The sequence below is a fragment of the Polypterus senegalus genome, chromosome 8 (assembly GCF_016835505.1).
Source record: "Polypterus senegalus isolate Bchr_013 chromosome 8, ASM1683550v1, whole genome shotgun sequence".
NCBI lineage: Eukaryota > Metazoa > Chordata > Cladistia > Polypteriformes > Polypteridae > Polypterus > Polypterus senegalus.
Window position 1 is genome coordinate 170407613 of NC_053161.1, and position 24936 is coordinate 170432548.

General features: G+C 39.2%; 1 protein-coding gene across 1 annotated transcript; it reads left to right on the top strand.

Moving 5' to 3' along the window:
- Positions 1-216: 216 nt before the first annotated feature.
- Positions 217-22892, top strand: LOC120533416 (gastrula zinc finger protein XlCGF26.1-like). Its single transcript, XM_039760287.1, has 3 exons — positions 217-322; positions 8324-8775; positions 20583-22892. Exons 2-3 carry the CDS (start codon positions 8361-8363, stop codon positions 21605-21607), a joined length of 1440 nt encoding a protein of 479 aa, XP_039616221.1. The 5' UTR covers positions 217-322; positions 8324-8360; the 3' UTR covers positions 21608-22892.
- Positions 22893-24936: the final 2044 nt, after the last annotated feature.

Consider the following 24936-nt stretch of genomic DNA (forward strand, 5'->3'; position numbering starts at 1 on the left):
CACCGTAACGCAATATTTCTGACATTCCAAAAGAGTGATTTTTTTTTTTCTCTAGTGAATTGTTTAATTTATTTTGATTAATTCAAAATCCCGCGGCACTTCTTAACCCCGCATTCAATGTTTAGGCAAACCGGCACGTCACGCTCTGTGACGTCATCCACAGCGACGGAAGCCAAGGCCGCGATGCAGAGACGCTGAACGAGTGTCAGGCTATGTGAAGAATTAAACTTCGGTTCCGTTGGCTTAGCGAATGGATGGTGGGATCGGTCACTGGTTAGTCAAAGTACAGGCGCCGGAGAGACAAATCCCCGCAGGTAAAAAGGTACGTAGTTATATCTGAATATGTGAGCGAGCGTGCACGGGGGTCACCATCATCAGGTATTTTTGAGCAGAAAGCGGAGGCTCCTCGTGGTTTCTGTGGTACTGGGGGGCGAGGGTTAAAACTCGGTTTTCGATGGCGTTTCCTTGTGCACTCACGACTCCTCGCCGTTCATTTCTTTGCGTCTCTTGACATAACTTGCTGTGATTTAGTCGTTATGATTGTTTTTGACATTTTGGTGCTACCTTATCTCTACGCGCTGTTTCTCGTTTTGATTTTGCGCATGCTCCATGATGTCCGCTTGCCGGGGGTAACTTGCATGCGCTGCCGCTCCATTAAAAGCAGAATCGACAATATCGTCTTTCTGATTTCATTTCGCTAAGTTAGAGAATTTATCTTATCACGTTTAGAGGTCGATTGTGTAGTCATGTGGAATTTGTATTTACTCAAATAACATCTGGACCAGCCTTTCAAATAGCGGAGTACATGAACTGGGAGCTGTTCCATAAAGCACGAATATGAAATCGAGACTTGCTGGATACAGGATATCCGCGATTATGCGCACACTCGTGAGATGTAGACATCCTGGTGGAGTACCTTTTTTATTTTGGAATCGCACAGTTGCATTTTAGGTTATGCCTTTAATGAAACACTCCAGGAATAGGATTATACAGCACAGAGAAAACACCCGCTCTCCAAGCACTTCTTCCTTGACCACCCGGTTACCTCTTGTACTTACTAGCGAGGCTGTCCTCTACTGCCTCTTATCTCGGCTTGTTACCATTGACTTTATTCCTCGATTTACAGTATTACACTTGAGGATCAATTGTTAATAACATCAGGGCTCAAAAAGCACAGAGCATGTTGCAAAATCCTTAGAATACCCGAGTATCTTGGGAGTTTAAGCGTGAAACCGGTCAGATGTACAGTACAATCCCTCTTAACTAGCCTCACATTAACCGGCCGACGGCTTAACCGGCCTGTTAAAATATATATGTATTTTTTTAATCCAGAGTTCTTCTTTATATTATATGTATGCATTTCCTTCTTTCCTGGAAGGTGAGAGGTATTTTAAAACCCGCAAACAACAAAACAGAATTCAAATTAAATAAAGTGCAGTGTATCAAAAGTCTTCTTCACATAAACAATGCATTAAAACACGTGAATTAGTGGAGGTTAAAATCCATTAGTAAAAAAAACAAGTCCTTTAAGAACAACGCAAACGAGGTTAAAACAATGGCTGGAAGAGGTCTTTTAAAATCCAAAGCATGGTGCCTTCTTCTTTCTACCTGGCGGGTCCCCTGCTTCTCCCATCTTGCTTCACAACAGGGGAGTCACCTTGCTGCAGGTGCAGCTGCCTTCCACACTGGTCCAGTAGCCCTCTGATTCCTGGCTACGTCGGGCTCCATCCTGACCAAGACTTGGGTTCTTGACCCAGCGGCCAGGGCGCTCACGCTGGGGCTAAACCAGCCCAAAGAGTCCACGACTGCCGCTGCCTTTCGACGGCCAGTCGTCTTTAATACTGGTCACTCCAGCTCCGTGATCGCTCAGCTCTAGCGACCGCTTCTTCAGCATCACGAATTCCGCGGGAACGATCGGCCACACATACCATGCCCCCTCATTAAGCCACGAGTGCAACGATTATTTATTTAAACAGTGGCCTTTTTGACTTGAGCTATGGACCCACTACACCACACTGTCCAGTCGTTGTACGAGACAAAAAAAAAACCCATGTGCGAAATCGTAGATGAAGCCTTGTGGATATAGTTTCTTCAGGAACGTTGAAGAGGTACAGTACATACCTTAGAACTATTTTTCTACATGGAAATGGGTATGCATCTCATTAAGCGGCCAAAAACGGGTCTAGCCATGGGTCCAGTCCCGAGGTGGCCGGTTAAGAGGGATTGTACTGCGTTATGGGACAGCCTGGAAAAGTCTGAGTTTTATTTAATTGTCCTACATAGACGGACATTTATCAGAGACGGTGGCGGTCTTTTAACCACTTGGACAAGAAATAATTTATCATAACACACGAACAAAATACGACAGCTATTATTAAGGAAGCGAAAGAGTCTACATGGTAATCTATAGCAGACCAACACCTAAGTACATTATAGTGAATTTCTGCATTGCATAATTGATAGTACTGTGCACGTTATATTTGACACATTTAAAATTAAGTATTTAACAGCAATGTGAAGTCCATTTGGCTCCAATTGGTACTTCAGAATTCCTCAAATAGACATTTATATGCACAGAAATTGCCCATTGAATAACCAAAAAAAAAAGGGTGCTGCATCTGCCTGTGGCACGAGGCCCAAATGTCACTCCTCCTTATTTGTTTGCCCTCATCAGAATTCCTGGTCATACCTGTCAGGGGTATTTAAAAGGACTGACCTGTGCATTGATACAATGGATGATTTAATTGGTACTTGTGTACTAAACGGACGGCATGACAAAGGAAGCGTTTTATTACAGAAGGATGTTGTAGTGTTATGTCAAATGTGACCTTTTTTCTCTTTCTGAAGGCTTATAAAGTGTGTTTTTCATAATATCCTGAAGGAACTAGTTGTATTTCCAAATGAAAGCAGTGTTTTACTAATATGAGCCTGTCAATTAACCATAAATAGCACGTGTTTTCAATTTGTTCTGTGATCGTATATGATATATCATAATTCATGTTTACTTACTAACTTTCTTCTGATAAACTAATTTGAATTTCCCAAACACATCAATAGGTTGTTACTCAGATCTCACGAGGTTTTGAATCCACATCCACACAAACCAACAACTAGCAATTAAGAGGAAATATTTAATGAAAGCGCTACAGTTAATAAAGTATTGGAAAAGGATACGTTTACGTGCTATTACAGGGTGTTATTCATTATGGATCTCCATAAAATTTCTGAACAATGTTATGACTGTTTGTTTTCCCAGAGGAAGGAGGTTTCTGAAGTCAATCTTAACTATTTCTTCACATCTATGGTTTTACCACAACGCGAAGTAACTTAGCAACGGTTAGTGTTCTTTACGAGAGTATTAAATATCTGCATGCACTGTCGTAAATAAAATGAAAAGCTTTTCCTGTTCGAGTTGTATTTACGTCTCATAATAAAAATGCCTTTTTCAGTCCTCTTTGTATATATTATAGTTACAATAATCTTTCTATATAATACGCTACCGTGGCTGTTCATTTGTCTGTCCAGGATTTTAAATCACCAGTAGTTCGTAAACCATTTCAGCTATTGACCTGAAATTTGGTACAAATATACTACGTGATGTCTACTATGCGCTTTCGGGGTGATGTTTGACCTCCAAGGTTATTTCTCTTTTTATTTTTTTATTTTATTGTAGAATCAACTCTCGGCAGCAGGGCGACCATGTGGTGTGTATGTGTATGGGTGCCGTTCTCATCCCTACCACCATCGCCGTCACTTCCCCTACCTCTTCATATCTTAAAGCATTCTTGGGGCAGATTGAAGATTTAAGTGCCAGCTTAAGTGAAAAATTGAGGGAAAAGTAATTGCAACACAAACACTGAATTAATCAGTTTTAATGTGAAAAAATGCAGATGAAAGAAGAGAAGAAGCGGGCTGCTAGGGTGGAGAAAAGAAGAGGTACTTGGGAAGCAGCAAGCGCATCAACCGCTGAGCAAACGAATGCTAAACGTACAGAGAAAGAGGAGGAAAACTAGGACTGCTCAAGTCAAGTGTATTTGCAGTGCGCCGTTACTGGTGTTTTATATATTTCGTCAAAACACTTCTGTTTTCCTTTGTCATGCCGTCCGTTTAGTACAAAAGTACCATTTAATCTTTTATTGTCAGCTTCTGATTAACTTGTCAATGCCATTATTCACACACAAGTGCAGTCGATTGTGCCTGTGGCGCGTGGGATGATTAAATAACATGATCTGGTTTGACTTGCATAGCTTAGGAGAAATGCACAATTTAGAGATTTGCAGCACAATTGTCATGCAGTTGCTGAGGCAAGGTTTGTAATGTCATTTAATTTCATATAAAGTTGCTTTTTGTAATTCCATAGTCCTCAGAAAATGCCAAGGACTCTGTGCAGTCCTTTAACTCTTTGTTCCAGACAATCTAAGCTCCCTCATGCGTCAGATTTTCCAAGGAATGGACACCCCTTGGATGAAAATCTTCATCAAGAGTACAAGGTCAGACATGACAGTTTTTATAATGAGTGTTTCTGTTTTACTGACATCCACAATTACAGAAATGTTTTGTATTTTTAATATCTTTCTAGTGGGGTAAGAAAAGGGAGTATTATAAAAATAATTAAGCGATCAAATTTAAAAAGCTCTTTGTAGTACCTGAGGACAGAGGCTCAACCGTTTTGATGTTAGAAGGTCTTGAAATGTCTCTTTTTTTTTGCTTTACGTTACTGTGAACATCTCTGCACTACTTTACTGTTAAGAGATTTACTGACACATTTTTTAAATGATGATTTAGACATTTTGGAACATTCCCTTTTTAACTTTTTTTTTTTTTTTTTTTTTTACATTTTCCTCTTGTATCTCAGAAATGGCATAATCATTTTAAATGTCAGTCAGTCATTTTCTAACCCATGTAGTCCTGAACAGGGTCGCAGGGGTGCCAGAGCCTATCTGAGCTAGCGCAGGGTGCAAGGCAGGAACAAACCCTGGACAGCTCATTGGTCCTTCGCAGAACAAACACACACACAGGCAAATTTAGTATCACCCATCACCCCAACCTGCATGTCTTTGGACTATGGGAGGAAACTGGATCACCCAAAGGAAACCCACACAAACACGGGGAAAACAAGCAAACTCCACGCAGGCAGGACCCGGGACATGAACCTTGGTCTCCTTACTGAGAGGCAGCAGTGCTACTACTGTGCCATCATGCTGCCCTCATTTTAAATGTGATATTCTAAATATTTTTCAATGCATACTTTAGTTATGTTTTATCCTTTTGTAATGATCATGTAAGAATAATTTTGTATTTTAGCAACATCAGAAACAAGAACTTTTCGCTGACATTTTGCTTCTCCTAGAACAGGAATTTAATGGCCTCTCCTCTCAAAACACAAAAGTAAGCTTCACTTTCATGCCGGTGTGGAGCAGCCTAAGAGGTGACGTGGCAAGCATGACTTGCCATAACCCCCTTTGGTGGAACCCAAACCGGCTCAGATAAGCCAGGAGTCTTAATTTAAGGTCTACTCACACTGGGCACGTTTGTTTCGTACCGTCCCCAGTTGCCCTGCTCCCACACTGCGCTTTTAAGGTTCTGGGCCCAGGCTTGCTTTTGTGAAATGGTATCAAATGAAATGAGAATTTTTTTGTTAACTGACTTTAATGCATCACTGACGTCGTGTCTGTATTCTGTGCTCTGGCACATTTAGTGATCACACTGTTCCAGAATCCTACTGAACTGTGCTCAGTCCCGCCTCTTCCAAGTGGGACAGGGCACGGTATGGTACAGTTGGCTTGGCATGGAGAAATCACACTAGTCAAACGAACTTGACTTCAGGGGCTTTCATGTGGACAAATGTGCTCAGGCACAGAACCAATTGCAAGTGTGAGAACTCCCTTAAGTGAGGCTTTGTGGATTACCACAGGAGTTTTTAAACATAGTCACTGACACTTTTTTTATTACAGTATGTTAAAAGGACCAACAATGGTTCTTAGTTCTCTTTAATAATCGGGTGTAATGGATGGCAAGCATGGGCTGGTTCAAGATTCCTTACGTTGATGGTAGGCTGGCCCACTCTTATTAGGTCAGGTGGTCCCAGCCAGAGCCTGGAAATGGGCAGGAATGTATATACTGGCATCCTGGAAGAATGATAAAGGACCCTTAAACAGCCAGGATGCCAGTACAATGGAGTGACAGGAGGGGGCAACTTAACTTGGGTTATTTACTCACCTGAAGTGCTAGATGGCAGCGTCCCTGGATTACAGTACCTTTATGGATACTCACAGGGCATGTTGGGAGCTGTAGCCCTTCGTGCAGCCCTGTTGGGTTCTGTGGGTGCTGCCAGGGTTTCAAAGGTGCCTACTTGCTGGGGCTTGTGCCTAATGCTAGTGCTTTCAAGGGAGTGTCTTTGCACACAAAGTGTTTCCAGGTCATGTAGAAAGGGAACAGCTTTGTTTCAGTAGAAGGGAATCGGAATCGGGAGTGAAGCTGGACAACACTTACCAGGGAGAAGTGGAGAAGAGAAAAGAGAGAAGATACATTGTGGTATTGTGTTATGTTATACATAGAGATAGAGAGAGAGACAGACATGTTAAAGGTAGTTTAGGGGTAAAGGTTATTGGACTATTAGATCCTAATGACCGTAATATAATAGATTTTGAATGAGTGCATATTGAAAAGTAATCCGTTCAATTTTAGTACGGCAAACTTTGAGCCAATGATACAAATCCAAAGTAAGGTAAATCAGGATAAGATTTTAAATTTTAAAGGCAGAATTAAATGTTTTTTGCATATAATGCAGGACAAGTTTGTCCTAAAATATACTTGGTTCTAAAGTGCTAAGTTAGGGAATTTAAATTCATTTACCTCGTATCAATAGTAAACTGCTAGTATTCTTTTTGCATCATTGACTAGGAAGTATTAAATTAATTAAAACAAATACAAATCTTCTCATAAAATGTATACATGAATATATAAATCATTTCATTTATTTAAACATCCAGATTACTAAAAGCCAAAGTGCCCGCTAGCAGAGCCCTTGAAATTAGCTGACAGTCCAATCGGAGGATGGGCAGGGCACCCCAGTCGTGGCTCAGCTGTTAATATTGTGGGCTCTGGTGGTCTCACAGTTTAAAAGTGTTAAGCTTTTGGTTTTTCACTGTTAGTGAATTTTATTTTTCTAAATTTTGTTTTTATTTAAATTATAGTACATATTTTGAAGGACAACAGAATTGTAATCTGGTACCACATAGTATTGTTGCATGTGCTTGTACGCTGTACACAAACATACACACTTATTAGTCTATGAAGTGCTAAATAATTAGGTAAGTTAGTGTTTTGAGTGCTTTATTTTATTGTAGAAATACTTGGTATACTGTTTTATAGATGGTTAAGAGACTTGGGATGTGCTGGGTATGCCTTATTATTTACTCATTAAAGCCAATGAAATGTCAGCTTATTCTGTCTGAAAATTCACAATCTGATGTTTTCTTGGACAGCTCATGTTGGTTTAGGAGATAGTTGTACTTGATTTCCATTAAGTTGCCAGAGGAGTTTCAGTGAGTGTATTTTTGAGTGTTCTGATATTCATCATTTTTACTTTTAAACACTATTAGTGCCTGCCCCTGTAACTGTAATGCAGTGAAGGATGTCCGAGGAGCTCAAGTCACATCAATCAGCAGTTTACTTCTGCAGATGTAAAGTACAAACTCGACCGAACAAAGCACTTTGAAACCTAAAATGGGAATAAGGGTGTTGTTTTTGGTCCTACGATCCAACATTATGATCAACTGAGCAGGTAAAATAGTGGCAGATGACATTTTTATGATTGGCTTTAGACGGTTATTACTCAAAGGTCCTTTGTCTGTCTTACCACCAGAAATTGAAGGTAAGCATCATAAATTATTCATGTCAGCGTTAGTTAAAAAAACCCATTAGTTCACTCACTTGTCATCGTGTGCAGTTCAGCAAAGTTATGTCCCTCTTTCATCTTTTCATTTCTGACATGTACTTGTTTCCTAACACAATTTTAAGGCTCTGCTTGTATAAACATTTCTCATAAAAACTGATAACACGATTGGGAGATCCATATCAATCCAAGTGTTGAGAACTGCTGGCCCACTCCTGTGGGAGTGGGTAACCACCTTCTAGCGTGTTGGACCTTCACTCCACACTTTCCAAGCTTTACACCGGGCAATTTGATAACCAGAGTAATCAGTTACTGTCACCCTGCTATGAACCGTCAGATTTAATGTAAAATAAAATTCTTTTATTTTTTTTTTTTTTTATTTAAATTATGCAATTTTGATTAAACCAAATCCTGCTCTTTTCTCAGAGAGAAAGAAAAAACTGTGGTTTACTGTAACATCTGAATGGATGTGAACATGCAGACGTGCGAGGTTGACACAAATATCTTGGAGAAAAGGATCATAAATGTTAAGGAGGAGGACTGTGAATGGGAATCGGCCCATCATAAAGGGGAGAGTCTGGGCATTAAGGATGAGGAGTGTGAACTGGGATCAGTGGAAATTAAAGAAGAGGCTGAAGAGAAGTCTGTCAACATTAAGATTCACAAAAATAAAGCTGTGGAGAGTGTCAAGGAAGAAGAACTTCATTATGGGTGTCAAGATGGATTGATGACTGCGTTAGTCTCTTCTCAAAGCAGAAACTGTTCATCTGTCAACATGAAGTCTGAATCCTCACAGTCTGACATGAAGGAAATTGAGGAAAATACATCTGTTAGAACTCACGAAGATCAGCCACCACTTACAAATCAGCCTGATACACGTAAGTTTAAAATAAGAATATGTGTAAGCTGTGTGAAGGTATGGGCCTGAAAGGGAAGTCTGATGCTTTTTTTTGAAAAGCACAGAAATGTAATTAAGTTGTAACTCTGTGCAAATGCTCTGTTGGTGTGAGATGTTTGTCCTCAAACAGGATAAATCAGTAATCGGGTAGGAGAAAAGCTGTTTATTATATCTTTTAATTACTCTTCTGTAAAATACTTTGGAGGTAGCATTCTTCAAAAGCAGTCAGTTACACCATGGTCAGAATGATCAGGGAAACAAAGAATAGAGCCTCATTTTGTAAACTATTGAATTTACATACAGTGTCACTCAATGCATACATTATACTCTGGTTTGTTTGTTTACACCCAAATGACTTATACGTAATAAAAGTCTATTATATTCAATTGAGTTCCCCATTTAATGAAAGGAAAAGAGAATGTTTTTAATAATTAAGTTGTGGAGATCATGTCCAGAGCAGCCTTTGCCTACCAATTTTCAGTTAGACTGAGAATTCTCTCCTGTGGAGTTTTATACTCTTTGGAAGCAGGTTCCCAAGTGAACAATGACTTCCCTTGCCTTTGTTCTTTAAATAGCTGCCAGGGTGACGGGGTGGGACCTTCTGCTGAATCCAGAAGTGCCATCACAGTCCGTCTCGGGACTTGTCCTCTACTCTGTGGAGGAAATGAGGAGTAGGTATAAATGGCAGTGTTTTCTGAGGTGCCAGAAACGGGTATCTTACCTCAGTAGATACTCTCCATTCACGCTCTTGCAGCTCGATGGATTTATGGACTCTAAGGATTTTGTGCATCTCTCTAGTTTTTCCTCTAATATTTCGTGAACATATTTTTTTGAGACGAGGCTACTGCCATTACCTAAATATTGTGTGTGTGTGTTTTTAATAGGGCTGGTCTCTCCAAGCCACACCTTCAGTCTCATGTGATTGGTTAAACTCCTGACTCCAGTAAACCTCTAGAGAGTTTTAGCATAGAAGGTCACAGTAAATGTTTAAATGTTGTGTTCAGCATTGACAGTCCAGTTTATATGTTATGAGTTTAAGTTGATTATATTTGTGTGATTATTGTAAGATAAATGAAGACCATTCTACATTGTCAGGAGGAATTCATGCAGAAATCAAAGACATTCCAAAGTGTCCACAAAGTTTTTTTTTTTCTTTTTTTACTGTGCAGTGATTAGATTAAACTGAAGACTTTGAAAATCATATTTTCAAATCCACTTAATTCAGTTGGGTGTCCATGTCTGTTAAGTATGCATTTTACCTAACAAAATTCCAATTTGCCTTTAACACTAGAATTACCAAAGCCTATGAAAAAACTTGTAATTCTGGCCTCCACCTTAAATCCGTTCGCACCTCTCCATCGACGTCTTTTGTCTTGTAAATGTGTTGATAAGCACAAGCAGCCTGCTATCCCATCCCCCTACCACCGCAGGAAGGGCAAAAACCTCTTCCAGCTCAAGCCTTGCCTATCTGGTAGTGAGGTACCTTGAGCTCTATAGTGTAAATAATATATTGTTATTTGGAACACATGCATTTCATGTGTGTTCCGTGTCTACGAAGATCTGTGTAAGTGTTGGATGACAGGAAATGCAAGAAATGCTGAACACATACCTAAAAGACAAATGTTTTTCATATTTTAGTACTAACGACAAAAATGTCACCATGGAATGTGTGGGACAAACAAATCCATATTGCCATTAATCCACCACACCACCTCTTCCTTCAGAATGTAAGAGAGTTCAGAAAATTACTCCAAAATAAAATTATTTAAATACAGAAGTGCTTAAAAGTATGAAATTAAAATTATTTAAATACAGAAGTGCTTAAAAGTATGAAATAACACTGAAGGATATTTGAACTTCTCTGTGATGACGTCATTAAATAAACTGTTAGATCAGCCATGCACAAGTGGAGAGAATGACATCACTTGCCTCTAAAGTAATCTTGGGATCAGTAAAGTGATGGTGCGAGCCTGTGTGTGTTATGAACTCTGCCCAGGTACAGTATATCCGTGTTGTGTCATTCAAGCCAATGCATTAAAGAAGTGAAAGGCTTTAGACAGTTTGCTTTACTCGGCTTTCAGGGTATTAAAGTTGGCTCTTAAATCCAAAGACTCCTGTAAACAACTCTTGTCAATGGCATTTGGAGTTTGCCATTTCGTTCTTCCACAAGAAGTGTGTTTATTGATTTTAATTAGACACCGACAACATTCCTTACAGTCTGGTGAGATTTAACAAGTCAAATCAAACCCCTACCCAAGAGAAAGAGAGAAGAGCCAGCAAACAAAGCTACTCTGTCAAAGGGAGAAGAAAGGAAGGATAATCTCATCCCTGAGAGAGTTTATTCTAAAATGTTATTGATTAGATCCTGCCATATTTTTTTTTTAAATGTTTTGAACAGAACCTCTAAGAGAGAACTTGATTTTTTTTTTCCACTTTCAAGAACTACAGAACATCAGTAACCGTCTGACTTAAGAGTGGTAAGGTAAGATTATTCCAGTTGAGCAGGATAAGTCTATGTGCTAGTAGTAAGGTAGAGCCAATTGCAGTTTGTTCTTCTCCACTTTAAGCCCAACTGGGAGTTCACCAAACATAGCTCTTAATGTGTAACACCAAGGCTGTCTAATAGGCTTGTAAAGAGTTTGGTCCTAAATGTCAATCTGATGTGCACCCAAATCATGTGGCCCAGTGAGGCTGGTGCTAGGCTTCAGTGTTCACAGGTTGAATCTTGCCCTGGAAACATTGTGAACAATTTTAAACAAGATAAATGCGCTCCGTAAAAGATTTTAAGTTGAATGATTGAATGCTTTGCACGTATGGAACTCGAGTGAGTTCTGTGCCTAGCTGCCTTCTACTCCTTTTCTGAAATATTAAATGAAAGATCCTTTCTCCAATGTACTCTGGAGTCTTTAAAAGGAAAGGATGTTGAAATATTTTTATAAAGTATAAAGATGCTGAGCCATCAAGACTGATCAATATTTTTTCTGGAATAGAACAAGGTAAAAGGTGAGGAAAATTGGGCAGGTTCTGTTTAGCAAAGTTTCTAGCTTGAAAGAATTCTGTTGATAAGTTGTGTTTGAAGCATAATTGTTCAAAGGATGCAAAGACATTATTTATGTACAAGTCTCTTAAGTGTTTTGATCCTAGACATTTTCCAGACTTTAAATAGTGTGTATGTTTGAGGGGGTGTAAAAAAGGTGGTGCAACCGATAAAATCTTCTCTGTCTTAAAGTGCTTCCTACATTGGTTCCATATTCTGAGAGAGTGAAGGGCAATTGGATGATTTGTACAATAATGGTAGTTTATTTTAACTGGGGCATAGAGTAGGGAATAAAAAGGTACTGCAAGATTTTATTTCTATTGCAGACAAGGCTTGAGGATATTCATCAATTTTTGTCGATGTCCAGGTCTTTATAGCTTGTATATTTGCCACCCAGTAATGAAATTGAAAGTTAGGTAGTGCCATGTCCCCTTTTGCTTTAGGTTGTTGTAAAGTCGTCCTTTGGATGTTCAGAATTCCAAATAAATTAAGTTATGATTGAGACTAATTTCTTAAGTGATTGTTAATGTATATGGGGATGCTATGATATAGGAAGAGCAGCTTGGGGAGGATGGTCATCTTAACAATGTTGTTTTGCCCTGCTAATGTAAGGTGGAGAGTAGACCATTTATTCATACATTCATCCATTTTCCAACCTGCTATATCCTAACTACAGGGTCATGGGGTTCTGCTGTAGTCAAACTCAGCCAACACAGGGTGCAAGGCAGGAAACAAATCCCGGGCAGGGCACCAGCCCACCACAGTACACACGCACAGACTAGGGACAATTTGGAATTGGCAATGCACCTAACCTGCATGTCTTTGGACTGTGGGAGGAAATCGGAGCACCCGAAGGAAACCCACACAGACACGGGGTGAACGTGCAAACTCCACGCAGGGCGGACCAGGGAAGCAATCTCAGGTCTCCCAACTGTGAGGCAGCATCGCTACCACTGCACCACCGTGCCGCCCACTCATTTATTCTTGTTGTGCCTTGTTTAATTTTTTCCCTACAGACAGCAAAAGTTTGTTGAAAAAGAGCTTTATATTTGCTAGTGATATTTACAACCAATCTGCTATGATAAATGGGAAGGTGTCCAGTTCAATATTACATGGTAAAGAATTCACTGGACAAAGCACTTTTTTTTTTTTTTTTCAAATTAATTTTCAGTCCAGATATCTTTTGAACATCTGATAAAACTTTTAGGACTGCTGGCACAGAATTTTGCCGGTCAGATCTATACAGTAGCATATCATCTGCATATAATGAGTGATATTTTCTGTTCATGTCCTTCTCTGAGAATCCGCTTTTTCTCTGGTGGATTTCGAAAGTACACAGCCAATGATTCATTGGTAAGTGCAAAGAACAAAGGTGATAATATGCATTCTCATCAAGTAACACATTCTAGTTTAAAGTAGTCTGAGATAATGTTGTTAGTGTGAACCACAGCTTCTGGACTAGTATAAAGTAGTTTGATCCATGCACATATGTTTGGGCCGAACACCAAGTTGTGAAATGTGGTGAACAGGTAGTCCCATTCAAGCATATCAAGTGATCATTCTGAGTCAAAATAATAGCAGTGAGCAGAGTCTTCGGAAAGGCAGTCAGAATTTAGACTTTATAGCATAGGACACAATTGCAGAGCACAAAAGCCTGGCTCAGTTCATGAAGTGAGCCCTGAATATATTGCAATTCTTATCTCCAAATGCCCCCCTCTCACATTAGTTTCCCAACATCTACTGTGCAGGGTTTCTCATGATGATGACCTCATTCAGCACCTTTTCTCATAACAATCACCTGGGGCCTCATGCATAACGCTGTTCCAAGAATTCACACTATAACATGGTGTACAGGCAAAAGTGGGATTGTGCGTACACACAAAAAAACCCAGATGCTTAAATCTGTGCAAAAGCCAACTTCCACATTCTTCAGCTACTTCAATCCTGGTCAGTGTGAAAAGTAACACACGTGCACGCACCTGCTGTCCCGCCCTGTCTCCTCCCAGAATTATACCTCTTTGAATATGCAAATCAATATCAATATCCCTTAAGCTCAGCATTCAGTGAAAAGGCAATGGTACAAGCACGGGTTTGGGGGGAACAGAAGAATTTCAGGAAATTCCAAGTGGAGGCAAGGAAAAACATACTATTTGTTGGTTTAAACAGTGGTATAAAGAACAAAAGGAAGTTGATCGAGTGACATAGAGTGTTGGAGGAACTCAAAAGCACAAGATCACAAAGTCACACAGTGCCCGAAATTAAAGAGAAGTTGTCTGATATCAAAGTCGGCGTGAAAAGGCGAGTCATAGCCCACCGTCTTAGTGTCATATGAAAGCTTATTAGAGTACAAAGAAAAAAAATAGATACACAGTGGGTAAAAAAAGCACGAAATGTCAACTTTAATCTCGAAGTTTCCACTTTAATTATGTAGTTTATTTTGTCATTAAAGTAGAACATCATAAACTTTTATCTTAAAATCGTTTAATTTTCTAGTTTCTCAAATCCTCTAAAGTAGCACATTAAATGCTTTGTTTTGTATTTGATCTTCTATGTGCTCGTTGTGTAAATCACCATGTGCTTCTTAAACAGGCTTTCTCTTCCTCCGACGACACAGAATCCATTACATTCGTGATGTTACAGCTCTCTGAATAATTAAAATACTGAGATGTATACGTGATATCATTTTCATGATGATAGGAGTTAAAGCATGTTATTAAACATGGGAACGCGGTGGCATAATGATTGTTCCTGCCTCATGCAAGATGCTTGCTGCTCTATGCGTGACCTTCGATGAAATAATTTATTGCAGCTATACTGTCTCTTTCAAACGTACTAACCTCCAATTCATGTCCTTCCTTTTCTTTCTCTAAGTAACAAATCGCCACACAATCAGCTCTGTCATAGACGTTAAGCCATCTGTGCGCTTAGAATGTTGATTCTTCAAAACTTTTAAGAAACATTAAATTATCTTCATAGTACATGTTTAATTATTCCATCCATCTATCCTTCCCTTGTCGCGCCAGCCCCAGCAAGAATACAGCCCGAGGCAGGAACAATCCCTGAATGAAGCGCCACCGGCTCTCTAGCGCAGCAATCCCGTGTCCTCACATGTTTAATTATTAACAGTATAGATTATTTAAATGAAGTTAAAGTTTTATCTGTATAATATAATAAACATATTTTGCTGCATTTCATCTTAAAAATGATATCGTCATCATACTGTATGTAAATCTGCGTTTTATAAAGTGGCTCAGGTTGTGCAAAATTATAACTGTGCAAGTTTACAGTGAGGTAATTGTACTTATAAGTACAAAGCGTTCTACAAGGAGCAATTGATGGACTGATTGAGTACGTTTATAGTTCTTGAGATGAAACTGTTTCTGAACTGCAAGGTCAGTACAGGAAGGGCTGTGAAGCGTTTGCTGTATGAGGGCAGTTCAAATAGCATATGGCTGAGGCAGCGTGTGCGAGATGCTGTATCCCAATAATTCTTTTTCCAGTCTGCTGCTCTGTGATTCCCCACTCAGATACAGTGATATAAATACTTTGAGTGGTGCAGTGAGAGTAATTTGGAAAAAGATGATCCACTGTGGCAACCCCTAACGGGAGCAGCTGAAAGAAGGTGGTGCAGTGAGAGTAACAACGTTAAAACAGTAGCACTGCTTTGATGCTGGGTGCCGCCAGATTGCAAAACCGAGCGGAGAACTTGCGTACGCCAGGGTTGGAGCTACCTTGAAAATGTGTGTGGCTTTATGCCAAGTTTAGGTTTTATACATTGCGATTTAAACGTGGAAACGTTCGTACGCAACATTTTTGTGCATATGCATCATTTATACATGAGGCCCCTGGTGTTTCAGACTTTCTCATAACAATACCTTTGCCCCCGTAAACATCCCCATAACAATCTTCCTCCCAGTCCATCTTCTCATAACAACCCCTTTAGCTCGAAGGACAGATTTGCCACCCAGAGGTGAACATGTTGGACTACCCCTCCCTTCATTCTCATGGCCTAATCCCGAGCTGTTAAGTTCGATGGCCTTTCAGTTGATCAATTCTTAAGAATTCAGTTGGGACCAGAAGGACCCATATATAAAACCTAGACTGCTTAAATATAATTCAATAAATGATTGCTTGTTGCACTAGCATCCTGTAAGGCTAAGGCTAAGGCTAACATAATAGGTGACTGTGCCAGTAAGCCTCAGTGAACAGCTTCACTGATAACAACTTTGACACAGTGTTGTTTCATGCTTGAGAGAGAGAAAGAAAAAGACAAGCCTTTAACAATTACTACTCGTGATGACCTTGTCTCGCAGCTTAACTCCCAGAAACTCAAAACAAGGCAAATGAGAAAGATATGCAGGCAAGATACCTCTCTTACACAATAATTGGTGTCCTTTTAAAGCACTAAAACTAATAATCAAGCATATTAATCCTTGATCAAAATTCTCAACATATTAAGCTCAAAATCCTTAACAGCTTTTATTTCCATACACACACATGTATTGGGAACACTGCACATTCTATTCCAAATCAAAACCTGAAGATAAAATGATCAAATTTGTGTTATTCCTTTACAGAAAGTGAAGGAAAGGGAATATTAGGCTGTTCAAAAAATAGCAGTGTCTGTATTCTTTTTACAAACTCGAACATTCACTGTATAAACTGAAAAATGTTTCAAGAATTTGCTGTCCTTTGAATCACTGAATGAATGTTTTGTTGTATAACCAACGTTTCTGAGAACTGCTGCACATCTGTGTTGCATGGAGTCAACCAACTTATGGTACTTGTAAACAGCCCAGGATGATTGGACTCCATTCCACAATTCTTCTGCATTTCTTGGTTTTGCCTCAGACGAAGCATTTTTGATGTTGCCCTTTAAGTTTTCTATTGGATTAAAGTCCGGAGATTGGGCTGGCCACTCCATAATATCAAACTTGTTGGTCTGGAACTAAGATGTTGCTCATGTAGTGGTTTGTTTGGAGTCATTGTCTTGTTGAAACACCCATTTCAAGGGCATAAGGCAACATGATCTCTTCAAGTATTGTGAGGTATTCAAACTGATCCATGATCCCTGGTATGCGATAAATAGGCCTGACACCATAGTATGAGAAACATCCCCATATCATGATGCTTGCACCACCATGTTTCACTGTCTTCACAATGTACTGTGGCTTTAATTCAGTGTTTGGGGGTTGTCTGTGGCCCCTAGACCCAAAAAGAACAATTTTGCTTTCAACAGTCCACAAAATGTTGCGCTATTTCTTATTAGACTGGTCAATGTGTACTTCGGCAAATTGTAGCCACTTCAGCACATCTTTTTTTTCTTTCAACAATGGGACTTTGCGCGGGCTTCTTGCCAATAGCTTGGCTTCAGATAAGCGTCATCTAATTGTAACAGTACTCACAGGTAAATTTAGACCTCCTTTGATCATTCTGGAGCTGATCACTGGTTGAGTCTTTGTCATTTGGGCTATTATTTGATCCATTTGAATGGTAGTTTTCCATTTTCTTCCACATCTTTCAGGCTTTGGTTGCCATTTTAAAGCATTTGCAATCATTTTAGCTGAGCATTCTATCATTTTCTGCACTTCTTTATACGTTTTTTTCCTCTCCAATCAATTTTTTAATCAAAGTATGCTGTTCTTCTGAACAATGTCTGGAGCGACACGTTTTACTCAAATTTTCAATAATATCCACTTGCAGAGCCACAGCGCCATATGTTACCACAGTTACAGACCCAGGACTGACTCGAACTTACTTTCTGGGCTTTGCGGAGACCTGCTGAAACCTTCCAAAAGTAATTTTACGAAGTCAGTCCTGAAACGGCAGTGACGCCACTTCCGGATTTGTAACTGCGGGTCTGCAACTGTGGTGACGCAAGGTGCTGTGGCTCTGCAATTGGATACTACTCAAAATTTTCAGAGAGAAATTCACTCTGACCAGCATGTACATTTGCTGCCTCCCTTCCTTAAATTAGGGCCATAATTCACACATGTTTTTTCACAGAATGAATGGCCTCAGTAATTGAACTCCACACTATTTTTACTAATATATTACAGTGTAATATTCTCTTTCCTTCAACTTCTATAAAGGAGTAACACAAATTTGATACATTTTCTTCATGCCTTGATTTGGAATAGAATGTGCAGTGTTTCCAATGCGTTTGTCTATATGGAAATAAAAGCTGTTATAAGGATTTAGAGCTTTGTTCACTTTTTAAACACACTGCTATTATGAACACATACTGTACATTACTTTGTTTGTCCCTCTGCTTTACTTTGGTGATTTAAATACGCTACTGTGATCTACGTTTTGAAGTTAAGTGGCTTTTGCTTATGTGTGATTATCAGAAGTGCATTGCACATGTTGGCTGCTTGTTCTGTTTTATGAATTAAACCCTTTTCAGTATTGTATTGCAATAAATGAAGATTTTCAATTTTTACCTCCGTTAATTAAATACCGTAGATCCCGGTATATTAGCCGACCTCCTTCTCTACCTACTAAATTCCATGTATTTGCCGATGACCGGTATTTAAGCCGACCCCCTTCTCCAAGCAAAATTTTCAAAATTTCCTTTAAAGTGTCTCTTCGGGTATATTTATAATGTTTATCGGCGAGAATGTGAGACTGCCGGCATTTTTGATGGAAACCAGGAAGTGATTGCGGAGAAGTTTGGTAAAATGAAACCTTTGTGTTGAAACTATATACGCAAATACGGTACATCGGCGGTTGGATTTCCGGAGACTTGTTATAAATTTGATTAACTTAAATACGCAATACAGTGGACCCTTGACTTACGAACTTAATTCGTTCGCAAAGGCTAACCCATAATGCGTTCCGAACCTCCCACTTCAACACTTACTTAACCTTTTCATAATAAAAATGGTTTGTATAATGTGCATAATTTACCAAAACAATAATTTTTCTAATGTACTAACCAAAAAGTTATAAAAAGTGCCTAACCTACTTCGATTGAGCTAGGAGCATGGCGGCGCGCATGGTGGCAGCAGCTCAGGGTTCTCCTTTTCAGTGTACTTTTTTTGTTGTTTTTGTACTTTTTTTTTTTTTTTTTTGTCCTTGTTTGTGCACGGTCGGTTCGGCGAACATCCGCTACACCATTCAGAACTTTATAGACATCGGTGTCCAGAGCCAGACATCTGTTTCGAGTGTTTTTCATCACACGCACAACATCCCAGACAACATAGCGAGACCAGCGGGCTCTCCGTGGATTGTTGTCGGGTCTAGGAGACGACACAGACGGAGGAGGGAAAGAAAGCAGAAGTGGGTCCTCAGATACAGCGTTATGCTAAGGCTAAAAAACAACCATACAAGCCCTATACAGAACTTTTTTCTGCACTGAAGGAGCTGCTTTTAATCTCGTAGATGCGTATAGTGACAATAAAAGGCATTCTATTCTAGAAACAATTTCATACAGTACTCCCCATTTAATTTGACATCTTTGGGCTGCAGGAAGGGAGGAGGAGGAGATATTTCCACACAATGTCCATCTTTGTTTCGATTGTGATCGCTTTCTTTACCTTCTCTTCCTTCCTTAGCAATTATGTGTCTTGCTTGCATGGTCTTAATGAATTATATATATATATATATATATATATATATATATATATATATATATATATAGGTAAATCACTGCAATGACGGAAATTACATCCACAAACGCATGTATCTGGGCTCCGACTGACGCTACTAACGCTCCTGGTTTTTTGTTTACAATCGCGCAAGCGGATATACGTGACCACATCCGTTTCGTAATGCAAGATGTTGATCGTAAATCAAAACAAAAAACTTTATTTTAAACTTCCCAATAGTTTATTATAAATTTTATTAATAAAATCAACAACTAAAACACTTTTTTGAATAAATTCTTTATTTAATTTAAAGTACCGGCATGCAAAGTTAATTCTTCATCTGAAAGATGGCTCTGTGGTTTCATCATTATTTACTTCCGTATTCATCGGCAAAACCGGCATTGCGCTGGAAATCTTGAATCTGAAACGATACTCGTATAAACCGACCCCCCAAACTCCAAGCCAAAAATCTAGGACAAAATTCTCGGCTTATATAATGGGATCTACGGTACAATAACTCTGTGTATACTTCAGCAGGACAATTCCAGGCCTCATTTTGCACAAATTACAGAAGTGTGGCTTCACAGATATAGAGTCCGTGTGCTTGACTGTCCTGCCTGCAGTCCAGTTCTGTCTGACACAAATTTCTAAATTTGTTTATGTTTAACAAATAGAATTTCTAACTTTGTCTGTGAAAACACTGAAAATCTTTTCTTTGTCCTTCTGCCTGTTAAATAAAGATTCAAGTGAAGTACTAAATTGCAGATTTTAGTTTTTATTGCAATTTTAGAAAGAGTCCCAACTTTTTGGAAATGGGGTCTGTAACATTGAAAAAAAATTTAAGAGAAGGATGGCAAAACTATGATGCAGATCTGTAACACAGATCACAAAATGTGACCAACTGTCTTCTCTGTTGGGTCTATGACACATGATTGATGTATTTTACTGTTTCAGGCTACAGTTGTTGTGCTCATGTAGGTGAGAAGTTGTAATAGCTAAGGCCCAATTATCAAGGTAAGGGTCTTTCCAAGTGCAAATTAATTTTAAATTGTTTATGCTTTTAAAAGGTTTTTTATCATTTCAATCAGAGTTTAATGTTTTAATTTAAAGTGAAATACAGAGAAGTAAACCATTTTTGTTTTCTTTATAAAATTCACACAGGAGGAAACTCTCACTGCTGTTTTGAATGTGGAAAATTATTTTGTAATGTGCACTGTCTTCAGAGCAAAAAAGTCATTCACACAGGAAAGAAACTATATTGCTGTTTGGAATGTGGCAAACAATTCCGTGGCAACTTCCAACTTCAGCGCCACGAAAGAATTCACACTGGAGAGAAGCCATATTACTGTGTGGAATGTGGGAAACAGTTTCGTTGCAGTAGTCAACTTAAGTGCCACAAAAGATTTCACACTGGAGAAAAGCCTTATTGCTGTTTGGATTGTGGGAAACAGTTTAGTCACAGTGGTAGTCTTCAACGCCACGAAAGAATTCACACTGGAGAGAAGCCATATTGCTGTTTGGATTGTGGTGTGCGATTCTCATGTTCCACCAGTCTTCAGAGCCACAAAAGAATTCACACTGGAGAAAAGCTATTTAGCTGTTTAGAATGTGGCCGGAAATTCTACGATGAGAAGAGTCTTCAGAGTCACAAAAGAATTCACGCTGGAGATAAGCCATATTGCTGCTCTGAATGTGGACGACGATTCATAAATATCAGCCGTCTGAAGACTCATACTACATTACACACTGGAGAGAAACCCTATTGCTGTTTGGAATGTGGCAAAAAATTCCGTAGCAAGAGTCATCTTCAGAGCCATAGTAATGTTCACACTGGAGAAAAGCCATTTTGCTGTTCTGAATGTGGCCAAAAATTCACAAATATCAGAAAACTTAGGACCCACACTGCAGCCCACACTAGAGAGAATCCATTTTGCTGTTTGGAATGTGGTGTGAGATTCTCAAGTTCCTCCAGTCTTGAGAGCCACATAAGAATTCATACTGGAAAAAAGGTATTTAGCAGTTTAGAATGTGGCCAGCAGCTCTATAGCAAGAGAAATCTTCAGATTCACAAAAGAATTCACACCGGAAAGAAGCCATATTGCTGTTCTGAATGTGGCCAACAGTTCACAAATACCAGCAAACTTAAGACCCACTCTGCAGTCCACACTAAAGAGAAACCATATTGATGTTTGGAATGTGGCAGATATTCTGTCCCAAGAGTAATCTTCAGAGCCACACTAAAGTTCACACGGGAGAAAAGCCATTTTGCTGTTTGGAATGTGGCAAACAGTACTCTGACGGGAACTACCTTAAGAAACGCACTAAGATTCACACTGGAAAGAACCCCTTAGGTGTGACTTAGAGGGAGAAGGAGTCAAAAATTCACCCACCTAACTGTTCAAATCTTGATGAGTACATCCTTGTGGTGGGCTTCATTGTACAGCCATGGTCAAAAGTTTTGAGAATGATACAGCTATTAATTTTCACAAAGTTTGCTGCCTTAGTTTTTATGCATATACTCCAGAATGTTATGAAGAGTGATCAGATGACTTGCAATCAATTGTGAACTCCCTCTTTGTCATTAAAATGAACTTAATCCCAGAAAACTAATTTCCACTGCATTTCAGCCCGGCCAAAAAAAGGCCCTGCTGACATCATTTCAGTGATCATCTCATTAACACAGGTGAGAGTGTTGACGAGGACAAGGCTGGACATCACTCTGTCATACTGATTGAGTTAGAATAGCAGACTGGATGCTTTAAAAGCAGGGTGCTGCTTGAAATCATTGTCCTTTCTCTGTTAACCATGGTTACCTGCAAGGAAACAAGTGCAGATATCAATGTTTTGCACAAAAGGGGTTTCACAGGCAAATATATTGCTGCTAGTAAGATTGCACCTAAATCAACCATTTATCGGATCATCAAGAACTTCAAGGAGAGAGATTCATTTATTGTTGTGATGCAGGCTTCAGGGCACCTAAGAAAGTCCAGCAAGTGCCAGGGCCATCTCCTAAAGTTGATTCAGCTGCAGACACCACCAGTGCAGAGCTTGCTCAGGGATGGCAGCAGGCTGGTGTAAGCGCATCTGCACACAAAGTGAGACAAAGACATCTGGAGAATGGTGTGGTGTGACATTACAGACTGATATTTTGCAAAAGGGATTGGACTGCAGAGGATTGGGGTAAAGTCATTTTTTCTAATGAATCCCCTTTCCGATTGTTTGGGGCACCTGGAAAAAAGAGAAGGTGAGCACTACCATCAGTCCTGTGTCATGGCAACAGTAAAGCATCCCAAGACCATTCATGTGTGGGGTTGCTTCTCAGCCAAGGGATTGAGCTCACTCACAATTTTGCTTAAGAACACAGCCCTGAATAAAGAATTGTACCAAAATATCCTCCGAGGGCAAACACTGCAAATATTGACTCTTTGCATAACCTTCATTTAATTGTCAGTAAAAGCCTTTGAAACTTATGAAATGCTTGTAATTCTACTTCAGGATACCATAGAAACATTTGACAAAAAGATCTAAAAACACTGAAGCAGCAAACTTTGTGAAAACCAACACTTTGGTCATTCGTGGAACTTTTGGCCTCGACTGTATAAGATCCATACTAAATTTTATCATGGCAAAAACACGTTCTTCAGGTGTAGAGAAGATCTCCATTGTTGTAGCAGTCCAGATGGGCTGTGCTGCTGGTCCCACCACAGTAAAACAGAGTAATTAAAGCTAAATGGAAGGAGTGAGTTCACATTAAGTAAAGCAAAAATACAATTGTTGAAATTGAAGTCTTACATACTAACATATGAAGGCCTAAACTTCACAAATAATTAAATACAATAAACTCAAACTTCTGTCAGAAGCACAAGTTAAGTAAATACAAACAGAAACACAAGAATGGGTTCAGACAGACTTTTGAAGGATATCAAAAGAGTTATAGTATCCTTCAGGTTCATGTCACTCCATATCACCCCTTGCATTGGAATAGAAAGAAATGTCAAAACCAGCTACACATCTGTTACCATTAATGTCCATAATGGATGCTGCATACTTAACTACCAGCAGGCTCCTTTGCTGACTGAGGCTGATTTTTTTTACTCCTTTACTTTAACCTAAATTACCATCAATAAGAGACTTCACAAGAGCATCCTCTTACACCTTTAATGAACACAACTGGATAAGGAATCAAATTTTTTTGGCCACGCAAGTAGCAATCAGACAGACATTGATTTAAGCTCTTATTTAAAATTGTAGTTAATTTGCATCAAAACTACTAACAACAAATATAAGCAATACCAGGAATAATTAAAACCATGGTGGGTTCATGCAGTATCCATTCAATCCCTGTTGGCAAATCTCTTATGGCTTCTTTTCTTTTGTTTCAAACTTTTCAAGTAATAAAAGATTTTTTTGCCAGAGACCAGGCTCTTCGGAAAGTATTTAGCAGTTAAATATGATCTCCATGGAGGGTCCATTTTCAGGTTTCACAAAGCAACAGGTGGAGACCTGCTAATGTCCTTCTTTGCACCTGAGCTCTTTATAGGAACTGAAGAAAAAGCAGTAGCTGAACTGAAAGAAAGCTCCATTTTTGCAACTAAACTGAGAATACTCTTTTTGGATAAAGGAAAAAAAAAAACAGACACTTTTCCCTTTTTGCCAAAAATGATCACATTTTAGAAACACCAAGCTCTTATCTCTGTTAGTGGAGCATACCATGACATTTTTCAGAAACTCCAATCACATTGTAAAGGTTGCTAAATCATTATCACTAACTCAAGGTTTATATTCTGATGAGAGTCAAAAGCCACAATTTCTACCAAAGAAAAAACACTCAAAGTTCTGCATTGCCTTTCAGATTTCCGAGAAAACACAGCACTCGTCCTAGGCTTATAACAAGACTTTAAGGGTAAGGCCTATGACCTGAAATCTGTCAGCTGAGAAAGTTAAAGTATCTCCTGTACAAAAACTTTATGGCTGTTCTAAATGTACAGAAATTTATTGCGAGCACAGTTTTAATACCTACATGACAAATACCAAAAAAACAACAGAATCCCATCTTGCTGCTGTTAATTTGTTAAATGTTTCAGCAACAGTAGCAGTTTTCAGATCCACTGATCAGTACATACTCCTGAGATCAATTTTGGTCTATAACCCTTCAGCTTACTTTCCTGTCCTTTCTTAGATACTGCATCTCTCCCACTTTTGTTGTACCTCTGAAGGTCTCATTTCCTATTCTGTCCTTTTTTTTTTTTTTATAGCTCCACACTCTCATTTCAACATTCTCATTTTTGCCACATCTAACTTCTCCTTTACCATCAATGCCTCAGCTCCTACATCATTGCTGGTCGTCTTACATTCTTAAAAACCTTGCCCATAACCTTCTCCTTAATTCTTCAGACACAAAATACTCCTGATACCTTATTCCAATTCTTCCATCCACACAGCACTCTGTGGGTTATCTCTTCATCAAATTTTCCATCTCAGTCTACCACTGATCCTAGATATTTAATTGTATCCA

Coding starts and splice junctions, on each gene's coding strand:
- LOC120533416 (XM_039760287.1), top strand. CDS start 8,361: ATGGATGTGAACATGCAGACGTGCGAGGTTGACACAAATATCTTGGAG. Junction 8,776..20,582: donor TACAAATCAGCCTGATACAC/GTAAGTTTAAAA, acceptor AAATTCACACAG/GAGGAAACTCTCACTGCTGT.